The sequence below is a fragment of the Punica granatum genome, chromosome 8, assembly GCF_007655135.1.
Source record: "Punica granatum isolate Tunisia-2019 chromosome 8, ASM765513v2, whole genome shotgun sequence".
NCBI lineage: Eukaryota > Viridiplantae > Streptophyta > Magnoliopsida > Myrtales > Lythraceae > Punica > Punica granatum.
In genome coordinates this window covers 2,589,983-2,608,372 of record NC_045134.1, presented here as the reverse complement: position 1 = coordinate 2,608,372, position 18,390 = coordinate 2,589,983, and the positions used below count along the sequence as shown (strand labels likewise).

The window sequence follows — 18,390 nt, the reverse complement described above, 5'->3', positions numbered from 1 at the left end:
ATCTAAATCTTTATTGATATTTTATTTAGTATGATTACTGATTATGTATATGAAATTTTCGATTTTATTTAGCAAAAAAAATTTTTAAGGTTTTAACAGAGTATCCTTATGGTATAATAGAAGTTCCGGATAAGTTTCAATTCCAGGATTCAACAGATAGGGTCTGGTTCCAAAATTTTGGAACATGTCCCTTACAGGTAGGGTTCGGATATCGTGAAAAATACAGAATACTCGGAACCGATCATCCCTGTACATACATATTTAAATGTATAGTTATCGAACTGTCTCGGGTCGGGTTCTATTCTGCGTTTTGACTTTTTAAAGGATGCCGTTTGACAACAAATGCAGATAATTTCGGACATGATCTGAAGTTAATTGTATTCACAGTTCTCTGGCTGAAACTACTTGTTGCTGCCTGAAGACAACTTCTTAATCGAAATTCTGATTTTACTTGACCGTCGACGATATTACATGTCATATATGTAAACATATATGAATGTGAACATGGCAAATTAGGTACATACAATTCCGTGATTAAATTTAAGTTAATAGCTACCTACCGAAAATTTAAGTTATATATCAGTTCATCGAGTAGATCCACCTTACTGTTATCCGTAACATATAACATTTATTAAGTGAATTCGAATCGCATTAGAAGCTTCACGGATGGGTACTTCTCTCCCTTCCTGTCATGGAGTGGCACTGCTCGGATCCCTCTCCGGAGTTCTGCCACGGGTAAGCATGTCTGCCCCCCCGAAGTCGTTCTTCTCAGACACATCATACTCGTATACTTCGATCCTGAGTAAGGCCAGTTCCGGAACAGTCAATGGGAACTCGAATTCCTCATTCCAAGCTGGTGTCCAGTTGTCTTCTAACATCTTCGTCTTCTTCATCACAGAATCAGCTGGGAACCCCGGAATCCCGACCTGCATTAATGATATCTTTCATCTAAGACTTCCTCATGATGCAATCTTTTCTTGCTCCATGTCATCAATCAGGAAGAATAGGAAAAGAGTCTTCTGTACTTACCCGAACGTAAAAGTTGGGAGGCGAGTACAAGTCGAAGTGAGTGTGCTGGAAATCACGGTACCATCCTTCCCCCATATATGCAGTCACCTATGAGAAAATTCAAGCATTTGCACATCAACTGAACGGTGACATGCTTCCAGAATTGACGATTGATGAGGGAGCATTTTTTCCGGGAGGAGGGAACTGAGAAGGACCTTTAGAATTGTTTTCACTGGCAATACTGCTTTAGGATCAAAGATCTCATCCTTTGGACCCAAACGCAGAAGGAAGTCTGGTTTCTTGACATAACCGCAAGTTCCATTTGCTCTGAACGTGCCCTGCATCAACCACAGATATTTGCCGTGTCCCTGGTCCGAGAAAACCAATTATTAGGACGTAGAGGGAGCTCAATAAGGAACTTGTTCAGAATTCCAGATATATAGCAAGCACTAGGAACTCGGAAGTACGAAATTAATATCCAAAAGATTTAAAATATGGAAGAAATTTACAACCTGCATATTGAATGCAACCATTTGGGCCCCGTGCATCCATCCAATGAATGGGTTGTAATTCGACGAGTCCACACAAATACCGGAGGGGTAGACTCTTAGCAAGTTCCATTGGGTGAACCTGCAAAAAATTTGAATGAAGTGCAACTAAATTACCTCATGAAAGTCGAACGCTAGGAATGTGCGGCTATCATCGAGATTTCACCCGTTAAGTTCCCGGAACAATCTGAAATTGGCTCCAGAACACATAAAAGGTTGTATTAGTCGGATTTGATGCTCTATCTTTTACAGAAAGCTAGAAGAGTTTTGCAGTTTCCGGTTGCTCTCTCTTCAAGATATCGAGAAAATGAGGAAAAACGTGCTGGAATGCTCTTCAAGAAACACTTTCATGGTCCAACACATCCACTGAATGCAACCCAACACGGCAGTCTTTCTGATTTAATCTTTCAAGATGAGGAAAAACCTTCCAGGTCTGCAAAAACAGATGGAACCAGTTCCTGGAGGAAGTTGGTTCCTACGAGTACCTGACAATTTATTTTCCGTGAGTAACAACAACTTTCTCAAGCTCCTGCTCGCTCAAGCTAAGTCACCTCACCCTATCGGACTCAACCCACAGAAAATTATCCAAACCGCCTTCCGGCTTTCCTGCTCTAATAGCAATCAAGTGCTTATACTCTGGTGGGACATTTTGAGGTGCCTTATCTCTGTCATCAAAGCCTCCTTCCTTGTCATTATCTTCATCCAAAACACTCTGCCATGCATACAATCATCTTGAATAATGCATATATTACGGGCTAAAGAAGCCCTTGCCCAACAAGGTTAAAACTTTCAAATCAGCTGGAAATCGGTCTTTTGCAATTTTCACCAATCACTGATCAAATTAACGAGCTTTTGGAGATGCAATACACACACCTTACCAAGATCTGCAGGACTTATTTTGACCTTTGGGACTTCTTTCTGTGAAGCTTCGTTATCAGTTGAGTCCTTCACTTTCGTTGGATTGGTTTCCTTTCCCTTGATGTCTTGGGTCTCAAGGTACTCCTTTGGCGGTTTTGTTGAAATGATGACTCAGCCTTTTACCGACTCTGCGGAAGGGAATTCTCGCAAAGTGTTCAGTCCGGGATAATACAGTACATCTCCAAATGTTTCAGTCAGCATCTAAAGAGGCAAAAAATTAGAGGACAGTACATTAAACCTACGCTGATATAAGAGTTAATGTTGTGATGCAGAACACTCCCAGATGCCACTTTTGACTGAAGATTGGGTTTGAGGTGATCTTCGAGAGTTATGATGAGAGGATAGTTTGATGCAGTGAAGGCGTGATCTTTAATTGACCTCAAACATTTTATGAACTCCACAGGTGCCGTTAAAGTCCTAAACAGATGAAATCATACACGAATTGGGAGACAAATTTCCTTGAAATTCATCAAGAAAAGAATCGTACTTGAGCTTTCGCATTATTACCCGCCATGAAGAACACTGACGTTATCATTCGTGGAATTAGGCCATATATCCAATTCGATTCCTCTTATGCCTCTTTTCAGGGCATTTATGATCGGCACATCGCTGCAGACACTGCTAAGCTGATTGCCGGTCAGGTATGAGTTGTGACCCATGTATACAAAGTAGTGAGATAGAGGAGCACTCATATCATGATGGACCTGAGAATGAAAAAGGCACAAAAATTGAAGATTCTGTCAGAGGAATGGATAGGTCCCTTAGCCAAATCACATCTCTCAGCAAGCTAATTCAAGCAAAATTCGTCAAGCTCAATGCCAAAAAGCAAAGGAAACATCAACTTTTCTCGGTTCAGACAATCCATGCTAGGTTCGATTGACAAATGGCTGGTCCCGCAGAACATAAGTGATGTGCATATAATCTAAGAACACCCATTTCCCATAAACCAAACACAAGATCACATCTAAACTCGGAAAAGGGATAGACCAAACGAGAAGTACTGTTACCCCGAGTTTTGGAGAGATGGGCAGGTTCTTGTTACTGAACAGGTACTTGAAGAAAGCTTCAAAGTGAAGACCTTCTTGCAAACTCTCAATAGGTGCCTGACCTCGGAGAGTCCATCTATTATGGACTCAACATCCTCTCTTGTGGCTTCCGCTTCACCTTGGAACTCCATTAAGAACCTGTGGAGCTGATCAACGGTCATGATGGCCCCATTACTCTCAGAGTAGGTGCGGAACAGGTCCTTGATGTCCTTCGGCGCCTCTGCTACAGTGTTGCTTAGCCCAAACCTCCTGCTGAAGCAGAAGCGCACTCTGTAGGTCTGTTTGGACATGAGCTCTATGCCAAGAAAAGGAACAAGGACCAATCGTCCAAGGTTAAAAAAAGAAGCGAAAAAGAGCAGAAGTGGGAGTTTGAATGGCACCATGTGATTGTTAGGACTCATTCATTGAGGAATAGTAGGGGTAATGGTGGCCTGTAGGAGACACACGGCGGCCCGACTTATTAATTTTGAAAGCTGTAGACATTTCCGGATCACCCATTTGGTCCGTTCCCGAGCAGTGGAATACTTCAACATGGCAATTGGAAAAGCTATCATTGAAAATCTTGAAAGGGAAATGAGAAATTGCCATGCAACGATTGTCTGCATTATGCAGATGAGACTGTAAAGTCGGTTACTTCTCTCTTTTTGGGTAATACTAATATCACTCCCAAGTCCCAGTCTTACGACAGTAGAGATCAGGATTCTTAAAATGACTGTGAATGACAATTTAATTACACAAATCAGAAACAAGCAATCTCCAAATATGAGGCGACTCGAATCAAGATTTGTCAAAACTACCATTTTTTTTCTTCCGGGAAAGGGTTTCAAAAAAGAAGAAGAAGGGATAACTGGTGGTTGTGAATTAACTACCAGTTCGTCTGCTGCAACTTCAGCAATCGGTGCACTTGAACAGATTATCAGTGTGCATGTTAACAAGACAGGAGGAACGAGAAATTAGCTTGCTTTTATTTGACTCGATAGAATGGATTTTGTTGACAGGACCGGACACAACGAGCTCATAGCAACCTACGCATATATTTTTCTTGACATGAGTATAGATTTGAATGAATCTTGTTCACAGAAAATCTAAAAAACTCAGGGGACATGCCACTTTTTCCTGCATGTAACAAATGTGACATGAAATCTCTAGAAATAATTCCTGTAAACTCGACCTCAGCTAAGAGGTGGAGACACATGGTACATGGTCCTGAAACAGCAGAGAAAGCTTGGACTATCTCACACAAACTGAAACTGCATGAGAAGCTTCACGGACTTGTACTTCTCTCCCTTCCTGTCATACAAGGGAACTGCTCGAATGCCTGATCTGAGCTCCGAGATGGGCAAACATGTCTGCCCGCCAAAGTCGTCCTTATCCGACCTGTCATATTCTCTTACTTCAATCCGGAGCAGGGCCAGCTCAGGCACTGTTAATGGGAAAGTGAACTCTTCGTTCCAAACGGGGAACCAATTGTCCTCAATAATCCGAGTTTTTCTCTTGGCCGCATCAGCTGGCACTCCAATGATGTAAAGCTGAAGAACAAATGCAGAAAATGATAACTCCTCATCAATCATATTATAGTTCAGAACCCATACCAGATCGTGACAATCACCTATTTACCTTTGTGTAGAAATCAGGTGGTGAGAATGTGTCAAAGTGAGTTTGGCTAAAATCCCTGCTCCACCCATCACCCATGAATACTTTCACCATGAGAGTCTTCCGTACTACATTTGTCCGTTTAGGATCAAACACCTCCTTATTGGGGCCCCGCAGCATCAAAAAATCAGGCTTTTTCACGTATCCGCATCCCCCATTGGCTCTAAACATCCCTTGCATCATCCAAAGTGATTTTCCATATCCCTGAGTCATACAGAAATTCCAATCCATTTGCTCATATACAAGTTTGGAACTGCATTTTAATGAAGCCTTCTGGACATCACTAATAAGTCCTTATTCCTGAATTTGTACACATACCTGCATATTGAATGCTACCATTTGAGCTCCATGCATCCACCCAATATTTGGCCTGTAGTTCGTCGAGGTGACTCGTGTTCCTTTGGGATATATTCTCAAAATATTCTTCTGTGTGAACCTACAAAGAAATAATAGCCCCACCAGGAGTACACACAATGGCCGGAAATTCTCAAATTTAGTTGTGGACGAAGTTTGAAACTAATAAATTGTTTAGATGTATGAATGTACCTGACCAAATCGGTCCCGTGGGATGCTGCAAGCTTCTCAAGCTCCTGCTCGCTCAGGCTCAGGCGCTTCACCTTATTGTCTGCATTTCGTAAGGCATCTTTCAAACTCCCCTTGGGCTTTCCGGCTTGGATCGTGATCAACCGCTTGTACTCTGGCCCTTTTCGATTAGGGCTGCTGGATTCATCACAATCTTGATCACCATCACTCTGTAACAGATCAAGCTTCAAGATATTGTTGAATGCTATATGTCGAGGAGATAATTCATGTATATCATCTCACTAACCTTGTAGTCATATTCGTAGTCAAGCAATGCATCCTTTTCCTCATTGGATGTATTCTTTTCCAGGACTGAAATGAGTCCCTTGTCCTTCGAGTTCTTCGATTCAAGGTACTCCTTTGGTGGTTTTGTTGAAATAATGATCTTATTTTTTAGTGATTCTGGTGAAGGGAATTCCACTAAGCCTTCGCCTCCGGGGTAATGCAGCAAGTCGCCAAAAATTTCAGTTACCATCTGTATTGAACATCATTATCAGTATGACAAATTAGACGTTCGAATTTAGTTATAAACTCGACAAAAAGCCAATGCGAATTAACCTCTGCAACTTTAGCCTGAAGTTCTGGGGTGAGATGGTCTTCCAAGGTAATTATAACCGGGTAGGGAGATTTCACGAAAGCAAACTCTTTGATAGACTTCAAACACTTGATGAGAGTCACGGGGCTCGTAAGCGTCCTATAGACGAGATTGAGTCAAAATGACAATAAAAGTTGGAATAATCCCATAAAAACTGTTAGCTTTCAAGTAATAAATGCTACTGTTTCATCCATTGATATAGATATCTCTACCTTCCATGAAGAACATGAATATCGTCTTTGGCAGAATTAGGCCACAGGTCGAGTTCGATCACTCTAACACCCCTCTGCAGTGCCCGAATGATCGGTGCGTCACTACAGTCGCTGCTCAACTGGTTCCCGGTGAGGTAGGAGTTATGCCCTGTATATATGAAGTAATGTGACAATTGAGCAGTCATATCGTGGTGTACCTGGAAGGAGATATACATTATGTCAAGACTCGCCCCGAGGAGGTTGTCAAATCGAGTGCATACATATCGTTAAGAACACATCTACATCAAACATGAGGTAGAGACTGCAGGATAATGAGAATCATTCGCGCATAGTGATTTGCGATTCCCGAAACGTGAAAGGGAACAAACATGAATATTTTTGGGTGCAAAAAAAACATCATTCCCGATTATGGCAGCACGATCTATGATCTACCAATCCTGTTCGTGTCAGCAAATCATCAACAGACACAAAAACAAAAAAAAAAACCAACGCAGAGCACATATGACCTTGCAATGAATCGGTCCGTTGAGATCACTGGAGAGCAGGAACCCGAAGAACTCGTCGAGGCAAATTTCCATTATCTGCCCACCTCCCTGACTGGGGGATGATCGGTCCGTATCCTTACTCTGCATCATAGCCTCCTTCACGATCCGTTCAGCATCCTCCGCTGCAGCGACACCCTCCTCGCCCTGGTGCTCGGCCAGGAAGAGCCGGAACTGGTCGACAGTCATGTTGGATCCACCCCCAGAGTACCGGGCAAAGACATCCCTGATGTCAGCGGGCGGCTCTGCCTCCACCACCTTGGACTTGCGGCTGAAGCACTTGAACATCTTGTGATCGTACAGCTTTCCCGTTGCCGTGGACGAAGACCCAAGTGAACGTTTGCTAAAGTTATATACGTTTGTTTGAATGTTTCGTCTGCAATAAATGTGGGAGAAGAAGAGGCCAAAGTTTAAGGAATATTTGAAGACCGAGAGATCGTTCGTTGTGACCCGGTCTTAACTGCATTCCACCGCGTTTTGCCCAGAGAAAAACTGCATCCTAACTCCGGGGTAAGTTCAATTCACACCCTATACTTTTGGGATGTTGCAGAAATGCCCCCCCTTTGGTCTGAGGCGTTTCGAGATGCCTTTATAGCTGGTAAAGGTGTGTTCCACTTCTATATCGTAACCTATACAAAAGGAAAAGAAGTGCTCTTTACAATTTTTATAATCATTTATTTTATGCAGATGATTCATATGTATTTATGTTGTGCGTGGTATAGATCCATCATGCACGCAATTAATGCAGTCTATATGGCATGCATCGCCCCTGGCAGATAACCCCTTTGAACAACGCAACACAAACTCCGATTTTGTACCGGCAATGCATTTGCTTGATTGGGGGGAAAATGAATTACGGGATATGCTCGAGAAACTAGCCAGTAATCTTCCCTTTAAAATTGTAACCACCAAGAACTTGTCCGTTGTGTTTGATTAATTCAGATTTGGATGCTAAGGCATCGAGGATGAATGTGTAGACTAATTAAAGCAAATCTTCGCTTCCACCCAAAAAAAAAAGCTGAGGATAAATATTCTCAGAAAATAAATTAATGATCTAATGCCAGCATGGCTTCTTGTTCTTATTCCTCTTCTTTTATCTCTTTTTCTTGTTCTTTTTCTGGGCATCTTTGTGTAATTAATTATGACAGTGCATATGATTACTTTATTGAGATTAAGGAGCTGATTGGTCTCTTCGTGCTATTGCCCAAATATTAATAAATAAATTATAGTAAAAGTGCTCGTTTGTTTCTATCTCTTATATTAATGATTACGATTACATTTTACTTGAAATCAAATAGTTGTAGTGTGAGAATATTACCTTCCAAGAAAGAAAGAAAAAAGTATAGGAAGAACTCTTATCGGCAATAGGGATGGACCGAGAAGGGCTGAGAAATATAAAAGAAAATCGATAAAGTTTTGGAGATGAGGTTTGATTTTGAATTACGAAATGTCATGCCGTTACTAACCGGCATTGGGTCTCACAGGACAATGAGGAGCGACAATTGGAGTTGACTATACACAGTCGGGTGATTAACAACAAGGAAGGAGCAACAACCACAGCTGACTAGACACATTCGGGACACTAACAAAGACATGTATGCATTGGTTTGGCAGGAAGCCAATAGCTAGGCGCATGTTTAATTTTGGGTGTGCATGAGAAGATTCCTACTCAATTTCAGCTCTGGGTGATTGCTGTTAACAGAGAAAAGGTCTGGTTGTTTGCTGCGGATCAGATGTGAGATGAATATCGATGTCCCATAGCACAGTCTCGTCGCATAAGGCGGTAAATTTGACGATGCTTAGTACAAAGCATTCTCGGATCTGGGTTCTTAATTGCTGATAGAGAAATCAGGCCAATCAAAACAGAATTGACAGGAACAGCAACAATCCAAACAGTTAAATAGCAGAAAGCCGAGACTCCATCAGATTCATTTTCAGCTGTCGTAAGTTAACGAGACCAACAGGCTATCGAAGTTCATCCCCTAAACTAAAACACATAACAAAAATAAAAGGTTCCGTTGTAGTTTACGGGCAGAGCACGCTTTCCTACATCACCGTGGTGATGCCAGCAGCAGCTACAGCTTCGTCTACTTCTTTATCCTCCAAGAGGAGATCCTGCGCAATTGTCTCATTCGGATCCTCGGCAAATCTGCCCACACACAAATGACCCAAAAAAAATAAAAGTGAGCGTTCCATCAGGACGTCCTTTCTAACTTGATCACTTTACACCAACGGAACATATGATCCAAGCCCCTCAGAATCAGTGTGCCATAGCTACCGAGGATATTCAATCTCAGATAATCGACTTAAACCTAACTCGACCTCATTGCCTCAGGAGAGATATGTTTGCCTATTCATCCAATACATGTTGTAATGGATAGACAGTAACAAGAGACTGCATGAGGGAAGTGGGAGAGACAGAGAGATAGAAACCCGAAATGGACACCGACTCTAAGAAGGCCTTCTGATTCCACACTAGCAACATACTTGTACCCCTTGGTTTGGAGCCTGACCTTCGCGTAAGGAAGATCGTGATGGAATCTTGCATATACCTCCTGAATGCCTTCCATGAAGATGTGGAAGATGAGACTTCCTTTGTCAGAGGAGCGCCGACACAAAGCATGTATTACTACCCGATCCTGCTTCAAGCCCTGCACCAGCACCTCTCCCGCCACCTTACCTTCTTGGAAGATGAGTCGAAGATGAGCTGTAGTCGACAGTTAGAAGAGTATTGCTGCAGCCCAAAGGAATGAGATTCCTCCTCTGAAAACCATATGAAGGCGGAGCTGGAGGGGCGGGCAAGTTGCAGTCGAGAGATACCCGGAGGTCCTCTTCAGTGTCGTACGAGTAGAGGTGGTCTCCTTGACGAGAAGGATAATAGAGCACAATCAGGGGGGTTCTTCCACAGAAAGTAAGAGTCGGGCGACTCCCGGGCGACATCATCAGGGACATCCCTAGGCGGCAATAACTTGCCTGATTGTGGGTTGTACATCTCGACCCAGCATTTTGGGTCCTTGTCCTTGGTGCCTCCAAAGATGTACAACTTGCCGTCGTATGAGACTGCCAGCGGATTTACTCGTGGGTGATGCATGGCGGCGCAAATGCTCCATCTACAAGCAGTGTCTTCTTCTCCAGGTGATGGTGGCGGTGGTGCAGCAGAGTCGAAGGACCACACACAATTTGAAGTAATATCTTCCGGTTCCCGGAGAAAATACTGAATACCTCCGGCCGATGCAGCGGTGTCCCGAAAAGGACGGGAGGTTAGAAGTCAATACTCTTCTTCCAGGATAAAGAGGATGTAATGGACGTTTTTCAAGATGATCAGCACCATCAAAATGGGCCTCCTCGCAAGTGTACAACTCCCTGGGAGTATCCTCGAAAGGGTGAGGAGGAATCACGAGTGCAGAGACGCCCATAACTCTCTCCCCATCCTCCTGCATCGATATCGTTTTATCGGACCAGTCCAATAACTAGAATAATCCTGTAAATTTTTTATAAAAAAAACCATGAATGAGGTATTCAACTCAATCGAAAAAGCAATCATTTTATATCTCTATCTGTATCTCCTCTCTATATAGTATATACTAAAACCCTTGTTAGAAAAGTCATGTGTCACTCTCATTTTTTTCCTTTTTTATATTAAATAAATTAAAAAATTTCTTTTTCTTTTCATTTTTAAATTTCTCATTAAATTTAAGTATACCAGTAAAAAATTTTAAGGTGTATACCACTTGATATTTGAAATTCCATTAGATCCGACTAATCTAGGTTCGAGCGAGATCAACCACTAATGAACAAATCTCTCCCAATCATGACTCCCACGATGCTTTATCTAAACTCACAACTCCTTAAAATCAACCAATATTGATGAAAGCTTATTTCAATTTTTTACAATTTTAAAGAGTCTTTGCATTTGTAATTTTTTTTTTCAGTGTGTATCATCACTTGATATTTGAAAATTCTCTAGGTCGGGATAATCTAAATTCAAACGAGGTCCACCTATTAAGAGATAAATGTTTCCTGATCGTGATTTTCTCTAATCACAAGTCTCACACCCGAGGTCTTACCGAATGATAACGAGCGTCGACTCGCCTAATATCAACTCGCGTTGATAAAAAATGTCTATTTTAAATTCATATTTAATTTGTCTCTTTTAATTTATGGGGATAGAAACGGCCTCATTTTTACGGTGAAACGCAATGTTAGAATAGCATTGTTGGCTTAGCTTAACTCTTGTTTGGGTATTAACTTGGCATTGACTGTGGTATGTATGCAAGAAAATAGAAATTTCGTCCACCTAAAATTACTAGATTAGTTAAGGTCTATTATATTGTGATCATGATACACTAATTGGAAATTGAAATTACGAGATTTGATAGAAATTTTAGTTTTTCTATCATATGAAATATTAATTAGTACAATATTTGGAAAAATTTGGAGCATTTACTATCAATCAAGTGCTCATAATTTTACTCATAAGTGGTTTTGTCATTCATTTCTGTTCTATTATATGACAAATTAACAATTTTTGAAAAATTATTCTGACCGTGGCATTGCGCGACAATGCCATAATTTATAAATATTATTATTATACCAGTGAAAAAATATTATTTTTATTGTGTGTATATATATTATATGTGAAGAAACTAATTTTAGAAAATTTTACTATATAGATATAGATATTTTATTTATTTTATGATATTTTATAAAAATTAAAACAAAGCATTTTGTTTGATAACTGATTTCATTATACAAACATATTTGATTTCTAATTATTTGGTAAAAAATGAAAATTAATTTTACTATTATTGTGTTTTTTGTACATCAATTTTAAGAGCTCAAATTACCCATATAATTTTTATTTTTTTATAAAAAAAAAATTGAAATATGAATTTATAAAAAATTAAACGTGTCAACCCTAATATTCATCTAGAAGTATTTCAATAGGCTAGTCATGGCATGATTCATGGCATGTAATGGAAATTGAATTCATAATACTGTCCTAACCCAGCACCATTGCGACTCATCTAACCAGAATCTTCCATCATTGAACATCCCCCGAACATACTGACACTACACGAAAACACAATCTTCCACTTGGATGCGATGGAAGGATTACCAAAATCTATATGCTATCTATTCCTTTATGTTGTCTTGTTTGTTAATGTTATTGCATTCAATCGAGCAGGCCACTGAACTGAAGTGCTAAAACCACTTGGAGCCCGACAAAAAAAAAAATGCAAATCATAGTAAGTCGGGAGAGACCGCTGATAGAGAATGCAAGCAAATCGAAACGCACCTGATGGTCGAAGATCTTCACATCCACCAGCAACAAGATCATTGTCAATCTCCCTAGCTAGTATCTTCTTCACACGCACCAACAACCACATCCTTTTCTTAGACACACTGAAGTTTAGTTCTTTCATTTATTTATGTTCATGATAAGATATATATATATACAGCTAAGGATCATCAAAGAGTCTAGAGGTTAGAGAGACTTGAACCTTCACAATTTTTGAAGTCTGATGGATTTTCTTCTTACTAGAAATTTCATCGTTGTCGGTATTGACGATGACGCCGTGCTCTTCTAGAAAACTGAACCGGGTAGCGGCAACCGGCAAGGCCGAATCATCCCGGACAACTCAACTGAGACAGCGAAATCTTTTTGGGTTCGAACACAGAGCAGAAATCGTCCTATGAATAAAAGGTCCCAATTACAACATCCTTGAAGCCCTCCGCTTCGTCTTATGAGCGGGCTTGGGCCTAGTCAGCCCACCAAAGTGAATCTCCGGCTAAACGACGACATCGACGATTTTTATTTCCCACCGGCCGTAGTCGACGGCGATGATTAGCTCTCTCTGTCCCGGGCAGCTTCCGTTGAAATATCAAGTGGGAGATCAGTCTCGCCGGCCGCTTTGATATCGTATAGTGAGGTGAGCGGTGAGAACGAGACGGGGAGATGGCGATCTCATCAAGAACCAGGCTCGTCTCTGCGGCGCTGTTGTGGATGCTGGCCCTCTTCGCAACTCTAGCAATCATCCAGGTCGCATTTCGGTTTCCGAATCCATGGCCTTTGATTTCGTGCTATTGAAGGCTGAATTGCATCGGAAGCTTCTGTCGATTCAAAATTTGAATTCGTGTGTGAAATTTTTACTCGAAAGTTTGAACCTTTCTGATGTCGTTGTTTGCTCAGAATCTCAAAGTCTCTACTTTCGTAGCAGAATTCTGCATCGGAAGCTTCTCTTGCTTCAACAGTCTATTCGTTTGTGTTATATTCCGAAATGTATTGTCTGACTTGATAATTGCGCTGCAGAACCGATTGAGCGATGCTGGGGCGTCGTCTGGGAGGAAAATCGGCGATGTCCGGAACGATGAGGTGGTTCCACTCACTCGCATTTCTCTACAAAGATCATAATACGTAGTTTAGAGCGAGCGACAGAGAGAGGATAGCTAACTGGAGTTCTTTTATTGTCTGCAGGTGGAGAAGGACCCTGAAGATCTAGAAGAAGTGACCCACAAAGTCTATTTCGATATCGAGATTGCTGGAAAACCCGCAGGTATGAGTTTCCCATAATGTGGCTGAAGAATTCTTGTACAGTGAGTTAGTCCAAGGACAAACACACCTCCTGGGGTATATAAATGTGATAAGCTGATTATAATGGAACCGGTTTCTTACACGGGAAGTATCGTGAATTTTGTTTCTTGAAATCCTAGACTGAGTTCTATGATATGTCACATGTGGCGATGACCGAGTTCCCTTCTTCTGTAACCTGAAAGTGGTTTTTATGATATTCGGTTTGCCTTTCTCTTTCATTTTCATCTTTCTTTGGTGTAGTTTGCTCTGATCAGAACTATATCTTCGTGCATTTTATTTCCCAACTTCACTTTCCCCTGTTCTATCTTTGAGGACTGCATGAGTTCTCATAAAAGATGAAAGTGTGGAATTGTTAATAGATGAAAAATGTGTTACCTGAGATATTGTTCAAGATAAGATCTCGTTATTGTAGCTGGAAATGTTGAATTTTGGCTTCTATTGACTTTAATGTTTTTTTTTCCCCCTCTTTCTTTTATAGGTCGCATAATCATGGGCCTATTCGGGAAAACAGTCCCTAAGACAGCAGGTGAATGCCCTGTATGGTGATAGTTGCACCTGTCTAGCTTGTTAAATAAGACGGCATGATGATGAAACATGAATAATTTTTACTTATTAGTTCTGTATTTTGTGTCGTGCAGAAAACTTTCGAGCTCTTTGCACGGGTAGCCAAGTAACATGTGCTTTCTTTCTCTTCTGTTTTACAGTTTTAATTGGGTCGTATCTGCTGCACAACCAATGTGCTACACCTCACTTGGTACTCTTTATATTTTGTGCAGGAGAAAAGGGGACGGGGAAGAGTGGAAAGGTTCTCCACTATAAAGGAAGCAAATTCCATAGGATCATTCCTAGCTTCATGATCCAAGGAGGTGATTTTACCCGTGGTGATGGACGAGGGGGGGAGTCAATTTATGGAGATAGATTTTCTGATGAAAACTTCAAACTGAAGCACACAGGCCCAGGTGAAGCTAATGGACTACATTCCCTGTGAATCTCTCTTAAGATTCCAATTAGTTGACTAAACTTCTTCTTCTTGTTCCGGTTGATAGGGGTACTATCAATGGCAAATGCTGGACCCGATACAAATGGATCACAATTCTTCATTACAACAGTACAAACTAGTTGGTAATTCACTCGCTCCTGTTCATGCCAATTTTTTCCCCACTTCACTAATTGAGACTTTGTTGTTAGTCCTTGTTCCTTGCTTTTGTGGTATCTATGGTTCATTCATAGTCTCCAGCTTTTGTTGACGCGCGTGCTGTGCCATTTTTAAATAGGTTGAATGGTCAGCATGTTGTGTTTGGGAAGGTGATTTCCGGGATGGATGTTGTGTCCAAGATCGAAGCTGAGGGGAGACAAAGCGGTGGGCCCAAACGTAAAGTAGTTATCTCAGGCAGCGGAGAACTGCCTCTGTAACCGTGACATTTAGCAGAGGGTACATCGTGTATATTCTTTTTCCCATTTGTTTGATACTAAGGACCGTTCCTTGTGTTTGTTTCATCAGTGATGGATTGCTCTTTCTGTCTCTAAACTTAAATGCCTTCATCCTGCTGTGTTTCATGAATATGAAATATTCGGATTTATTCGATTCAACTTCTGGGGATGATGCATTTTCCAATGTTCCAATACAATCTCTATTCGTTATATTAATCTTTCATCGAGGGAACAAGTAAAATAAAAATGTAACCCTGAATGGATGGTGAAGCCCACGGGATGCTTCCTTGGTTAGAGCTAGACGGACATATACATTAGTAGTGTATCTGATAATGATCAGAAACCAAACGGAGCATAAGAACCCGATGAATGTCTGAGGAGGAGGGGACTGGCATTTTCGTGGTTGTAATGTCAGCTTTTGTGGCCACACCATGGCCTAAGTTTGATATTTTGAAGTCTTAATCACACCTTCAAGAGCAAAGAATCAGCTGAGAAACAACCTCATCATATCATCAAGTTAGAAAGACGCAGCAAAATATGACATTTGTGCTCTGTATAGTAGTAATCCAGCAAGGTTTATCACGGAAACTGAATCTACAAAGTAGCAATAACTCGAGACGAAACTCGCTTTTTCTCCCCAGAGAAAGAGCTCTAGTTTATATATTAACATGGTTTGGTCGACCGAGGATTCTTTTGGAAACAAGAACTTCCTGCATCCCTTAAATTTCACTTTCCTATCTTCGGGATCGGTTAATAACTCGTGACTGGTATGGAACCTAAGAAAGAAAGGCAGCTTAAATTTTAACTAAATTTACCCTTTTTACATCAGACTTTCCATTATAGTCCAAACTTATAGCAACGACTGTAGGGGTTGATCCCACAGCAAGAATTGCATACGGGGCAGAGGACTTAGATACTTGAAACAGAGAGAGAGAGAGACAAAGAAACAAATTACCAAGAACAGAAAACATCCTTATTGATTGTAAGAGTTCAGACACGAGAAATTGACCAAAAACACAGCACAGCACATGAAAGACAGGACGAGAGCAAGGCTTTGTCAGCTGATCCCATCCGACACATACTAAACCACTGGACTCAAAGACTCGCTCAGACTAAAGAACAGTGACAGGAACCCAAAACAACTCATTTGATTTTATTACTTACCAAATTATTGAAATTCTCTCAGACATCGAAACCCACATGCAAGATTAAAGAGAAAACGATATACCCAGAGAGGTTCGCTCAGTCTTCGGGGCTGCTGCCTCCTTTCTGGCTGCCGGAGCGTTGCTCGTGACAGGCGGTGGAGAAAGTGGTGGAGAGGTCGGAGTAGAGGTGCCTGACCTTGGAGATGTTCTGATTAATCTCTTGGATCAGGGCGACGTTCTTGACCATGTTGTCGGGGATTTTCGACTGGTGGTTCTCGTTGACCTGTTGGATTAGGACCCGGTTCCGGTCGAGCACCGACTGGACCTGAGAAAAGCTGCTGTTGAAGATGTCCCAGACCTCTGGGTCGCATTGGTCGGGGTCGTCGGAGTTGGCCGTCGTGGTGGTGGTGGTCGCGGTGACGGTGGAGGGGTTGTTGCGGTTGCGTTTGGAGGAGGAGCGGTGACGGCGGCCAGAGGATTGGTCCATCAGCTCGTATCAGCGGCGGAGGAGGGACCGGGCGGCTACGGAGCAGGGCGGAGATTGATCACACATCGCTCGCTCTTTGGTTTGGATAATTGGGGGAGGGTGAGCGGCTCTATATGTAAGGGGTGAGGGATTGGGCGGAGGCGGTGGAAGGACCTCCACGCGACGCAGGAGCGCGTGATAAAGAAGGTTCATACTTAACATGGCGAGTTAGTCGCGTAAAAATGCACGACCTTTACTCGAATTCTCAAATATAGCACGATTTTCATTTTAATTTCAAATTTAGTACGATTTTTGTTTTAATCTCAAATCTACCATTAAATTAAATGAAAATATGTGAATCCACTTATTATGTTAGATTTGAGAATAAAACAAAATGTCGTATTAAATTAACGAAAGGTTGTGTCTTCATCTTCTAGTTTCGAAAGATTGTGTTAGAATTGAAAATTCAAGTAAATATCATGCTAGATTTGAAATTAAGATAAAAAGTTATGTATTTATGTGTTATTTTCGAAAGGTAATGTTAGAATTGAAAATTCGCATAAAAGTCGTGTCTTTTTACGTGATTAACTCTCGTAGAATAAAGGCATTTCTTCCATAAAAAAATGGATTAATAGCAAAAAAAATACAATCTTTACACCTTTTTCCTAATTCTAGCACGACCTTTCGAAAATTGCCTAGAAAAGTACGACCTTTCATTTTAGTCTCAAATATAACACGACGTTAAATTTTTCGTCAATTATAACAATAATACAACGTGTCGTCACATTATTAAATGAGCGAGCCCCACTTATATTTATTTAACAAGAAATTCTAAAAATTTTAAAAAAGGGAGGGTCGGCTAAGAAGGGGCCAGATAGTGGTGGCCTCGATTGCAGCCCCCATTGCATAATCAGGGTCGGCGACGATACCTGCCATCGTCGCCGACCCTGATTAGGCGGTGGTGGCCACAATGGAGCGTCGCTGACCCTGATTGGGGTGGTGGTGGCCGCAATGGAGGGCACCACTGTCGGCCCCCTCCTCTTTTGGGCCTTAGCCAATTAGCCGACCCACTTTCTCTCTCTTTTTTAAGTTTCAGAATTTTTTTAATTAAATAAATACACGTATGATCCACTCATCCAATAGCATGACGACACGTGATAGTACCGTTAAAATTGACGAAAAATTTAATATCGTATTATATTTGAGATTAAAATGAAAAGTCGTGCATTTCTAGACAATTTACGAAAGGTCGTGCTAGACTCATTAAAAAATGTAAAGGTCGTATTTTTTTAGACTACGAATTCTAAAAAATTTCTTGAAATGAAAGACCTTATGATATTACTACCATTCATTTAGAAATCCATATAATAAATCATATTTCGAGAAATGATTTATATTTGTAATAATGTTTTATGTAGTTAAAAGGAATGTTGAAAAAAATAAATTATGTTGAAATAATAACGTCCGAACATGCAAAATGGACTCACCTTAATTTGCGATTAAAATAGTTACAACACTCATACGTTCACCTTAAATATCAACTATTACTCGGTCGTAATAGGAAAAAGAAGCGAAAGCATTTTTCAGAATAAAATTTTTCAATTTTGACAAGAGAAATTGAGCCTAGAAATGGGGGAATTCTCTGAATA

At 41.0% G+C, this 18,390-nt stretch overlaps 3 protein-coding genes and 1 pseudogene across 4 annotated transcripts; 1 reads left to right on the top strand and 3 right to left on the bottom strand.

Moving 5' to 3' along the window:
• Nucleotides 1–439: 439 nt before the first annotated feature.
• On the bottom strand, nucleotides 440–4,350 carry LOC116215822 (annotated as a pseudogene).
• A 113-nt stretch (nucleotides 4,351–4,463) lies between these two features.
• LOC116215821 (phosphoinositide phospholipase C 6) lies at nucleotides 4,464–7,536 on the bottom strand. The gene is made up of 8 exons (XM_031551594.1): nucleotides 7,069–7,536; nucleotides 6,563–6,759; nucleotides 6,314–6,449; nucleotides 6,003–6,230; nucleotides 5,720–5,925; nucleotides 5,492–5,609; nucleotides 5,138–5,377; nucleotides 4,464–5,049 (listed from the first exon to the last, which is right to left on the bottom strand). The coding sequence occupies exons 1-8, from the start codon at nucleotides 7,390–7,392 to the stop codon at nucleotides 4,756–4,758; spliced, it is 1,743 nt and encodes a 580-aa protein (XP_031407454.1). The 5' UTR covers nucleotides 7,393–7,536; the 3' UTR covers nucleotides 4,464–4,755.
• A 5,180-nt stretch (nucleotides 7,537–12,716) lies between these two features.
• LOC116188397 (peptidyl-prolyl cis-trans isomerase CYP19-4-like) lies at nucleotides 12,717–15,299 on the top strand. Of its 2 annotated transcripts, XM_031517724.1 has the most exons (8): nucleotides 12,727–13,147; nucleotides 13,418–13,480; nucleotides 13,583–13,661; nucleotides 14,178–14,225; nucleotides 14,338–14,361; nucleotides 14,476–14,658; nucleotides 14,746–14,821; nucleotides 14,974–15,299. In XM_031517724.1, exons 1-8 carry the CDS (start codon nucleotides 13,064–13,066, stop codon nucleotides 15,110–15,112), a joined length of 696 nt encoding a protein of 231 aa, XP_031373584.1. In that variant the 5' UTR covers nucleotides 12,727–13,063; the 3' UTR covers nucleotides 15,113–15,299. The 2 variants fall into 2 exon arrangements, with proteins under 2 accessions (XP_031373585.1, XP_031373584.1); XM_031517725.1 differs by lacking the exon at nucleotides 14,338–14,361 and having other exon boundaries at nucleotides 12,717–13,147.
• Nucleotides 15,300–16,081: 782 nt separating this feature from the next.
• LOC116188398 (protein EARLY FLOWERING 4) lies at nucleotides 16,082–16,861 on the bottom strand. Its single transcript, XM_031517726.1, has one exon. The coding sequence runs from the start codon at nucleotides 16,760–16,762 to the stop codon at nucleotides 16,373–16,375; it is 390 nt and encodes a 129-aa protein (XP_031373586.1). The 5' UTR covers nucleotides 16,763–16,861; the 3' UTR covers nucleotides 16,082–16,372.
• Between the last annotated feature and the right edge of the window lie 1,529 nt (nucleotides 16,862–18,390).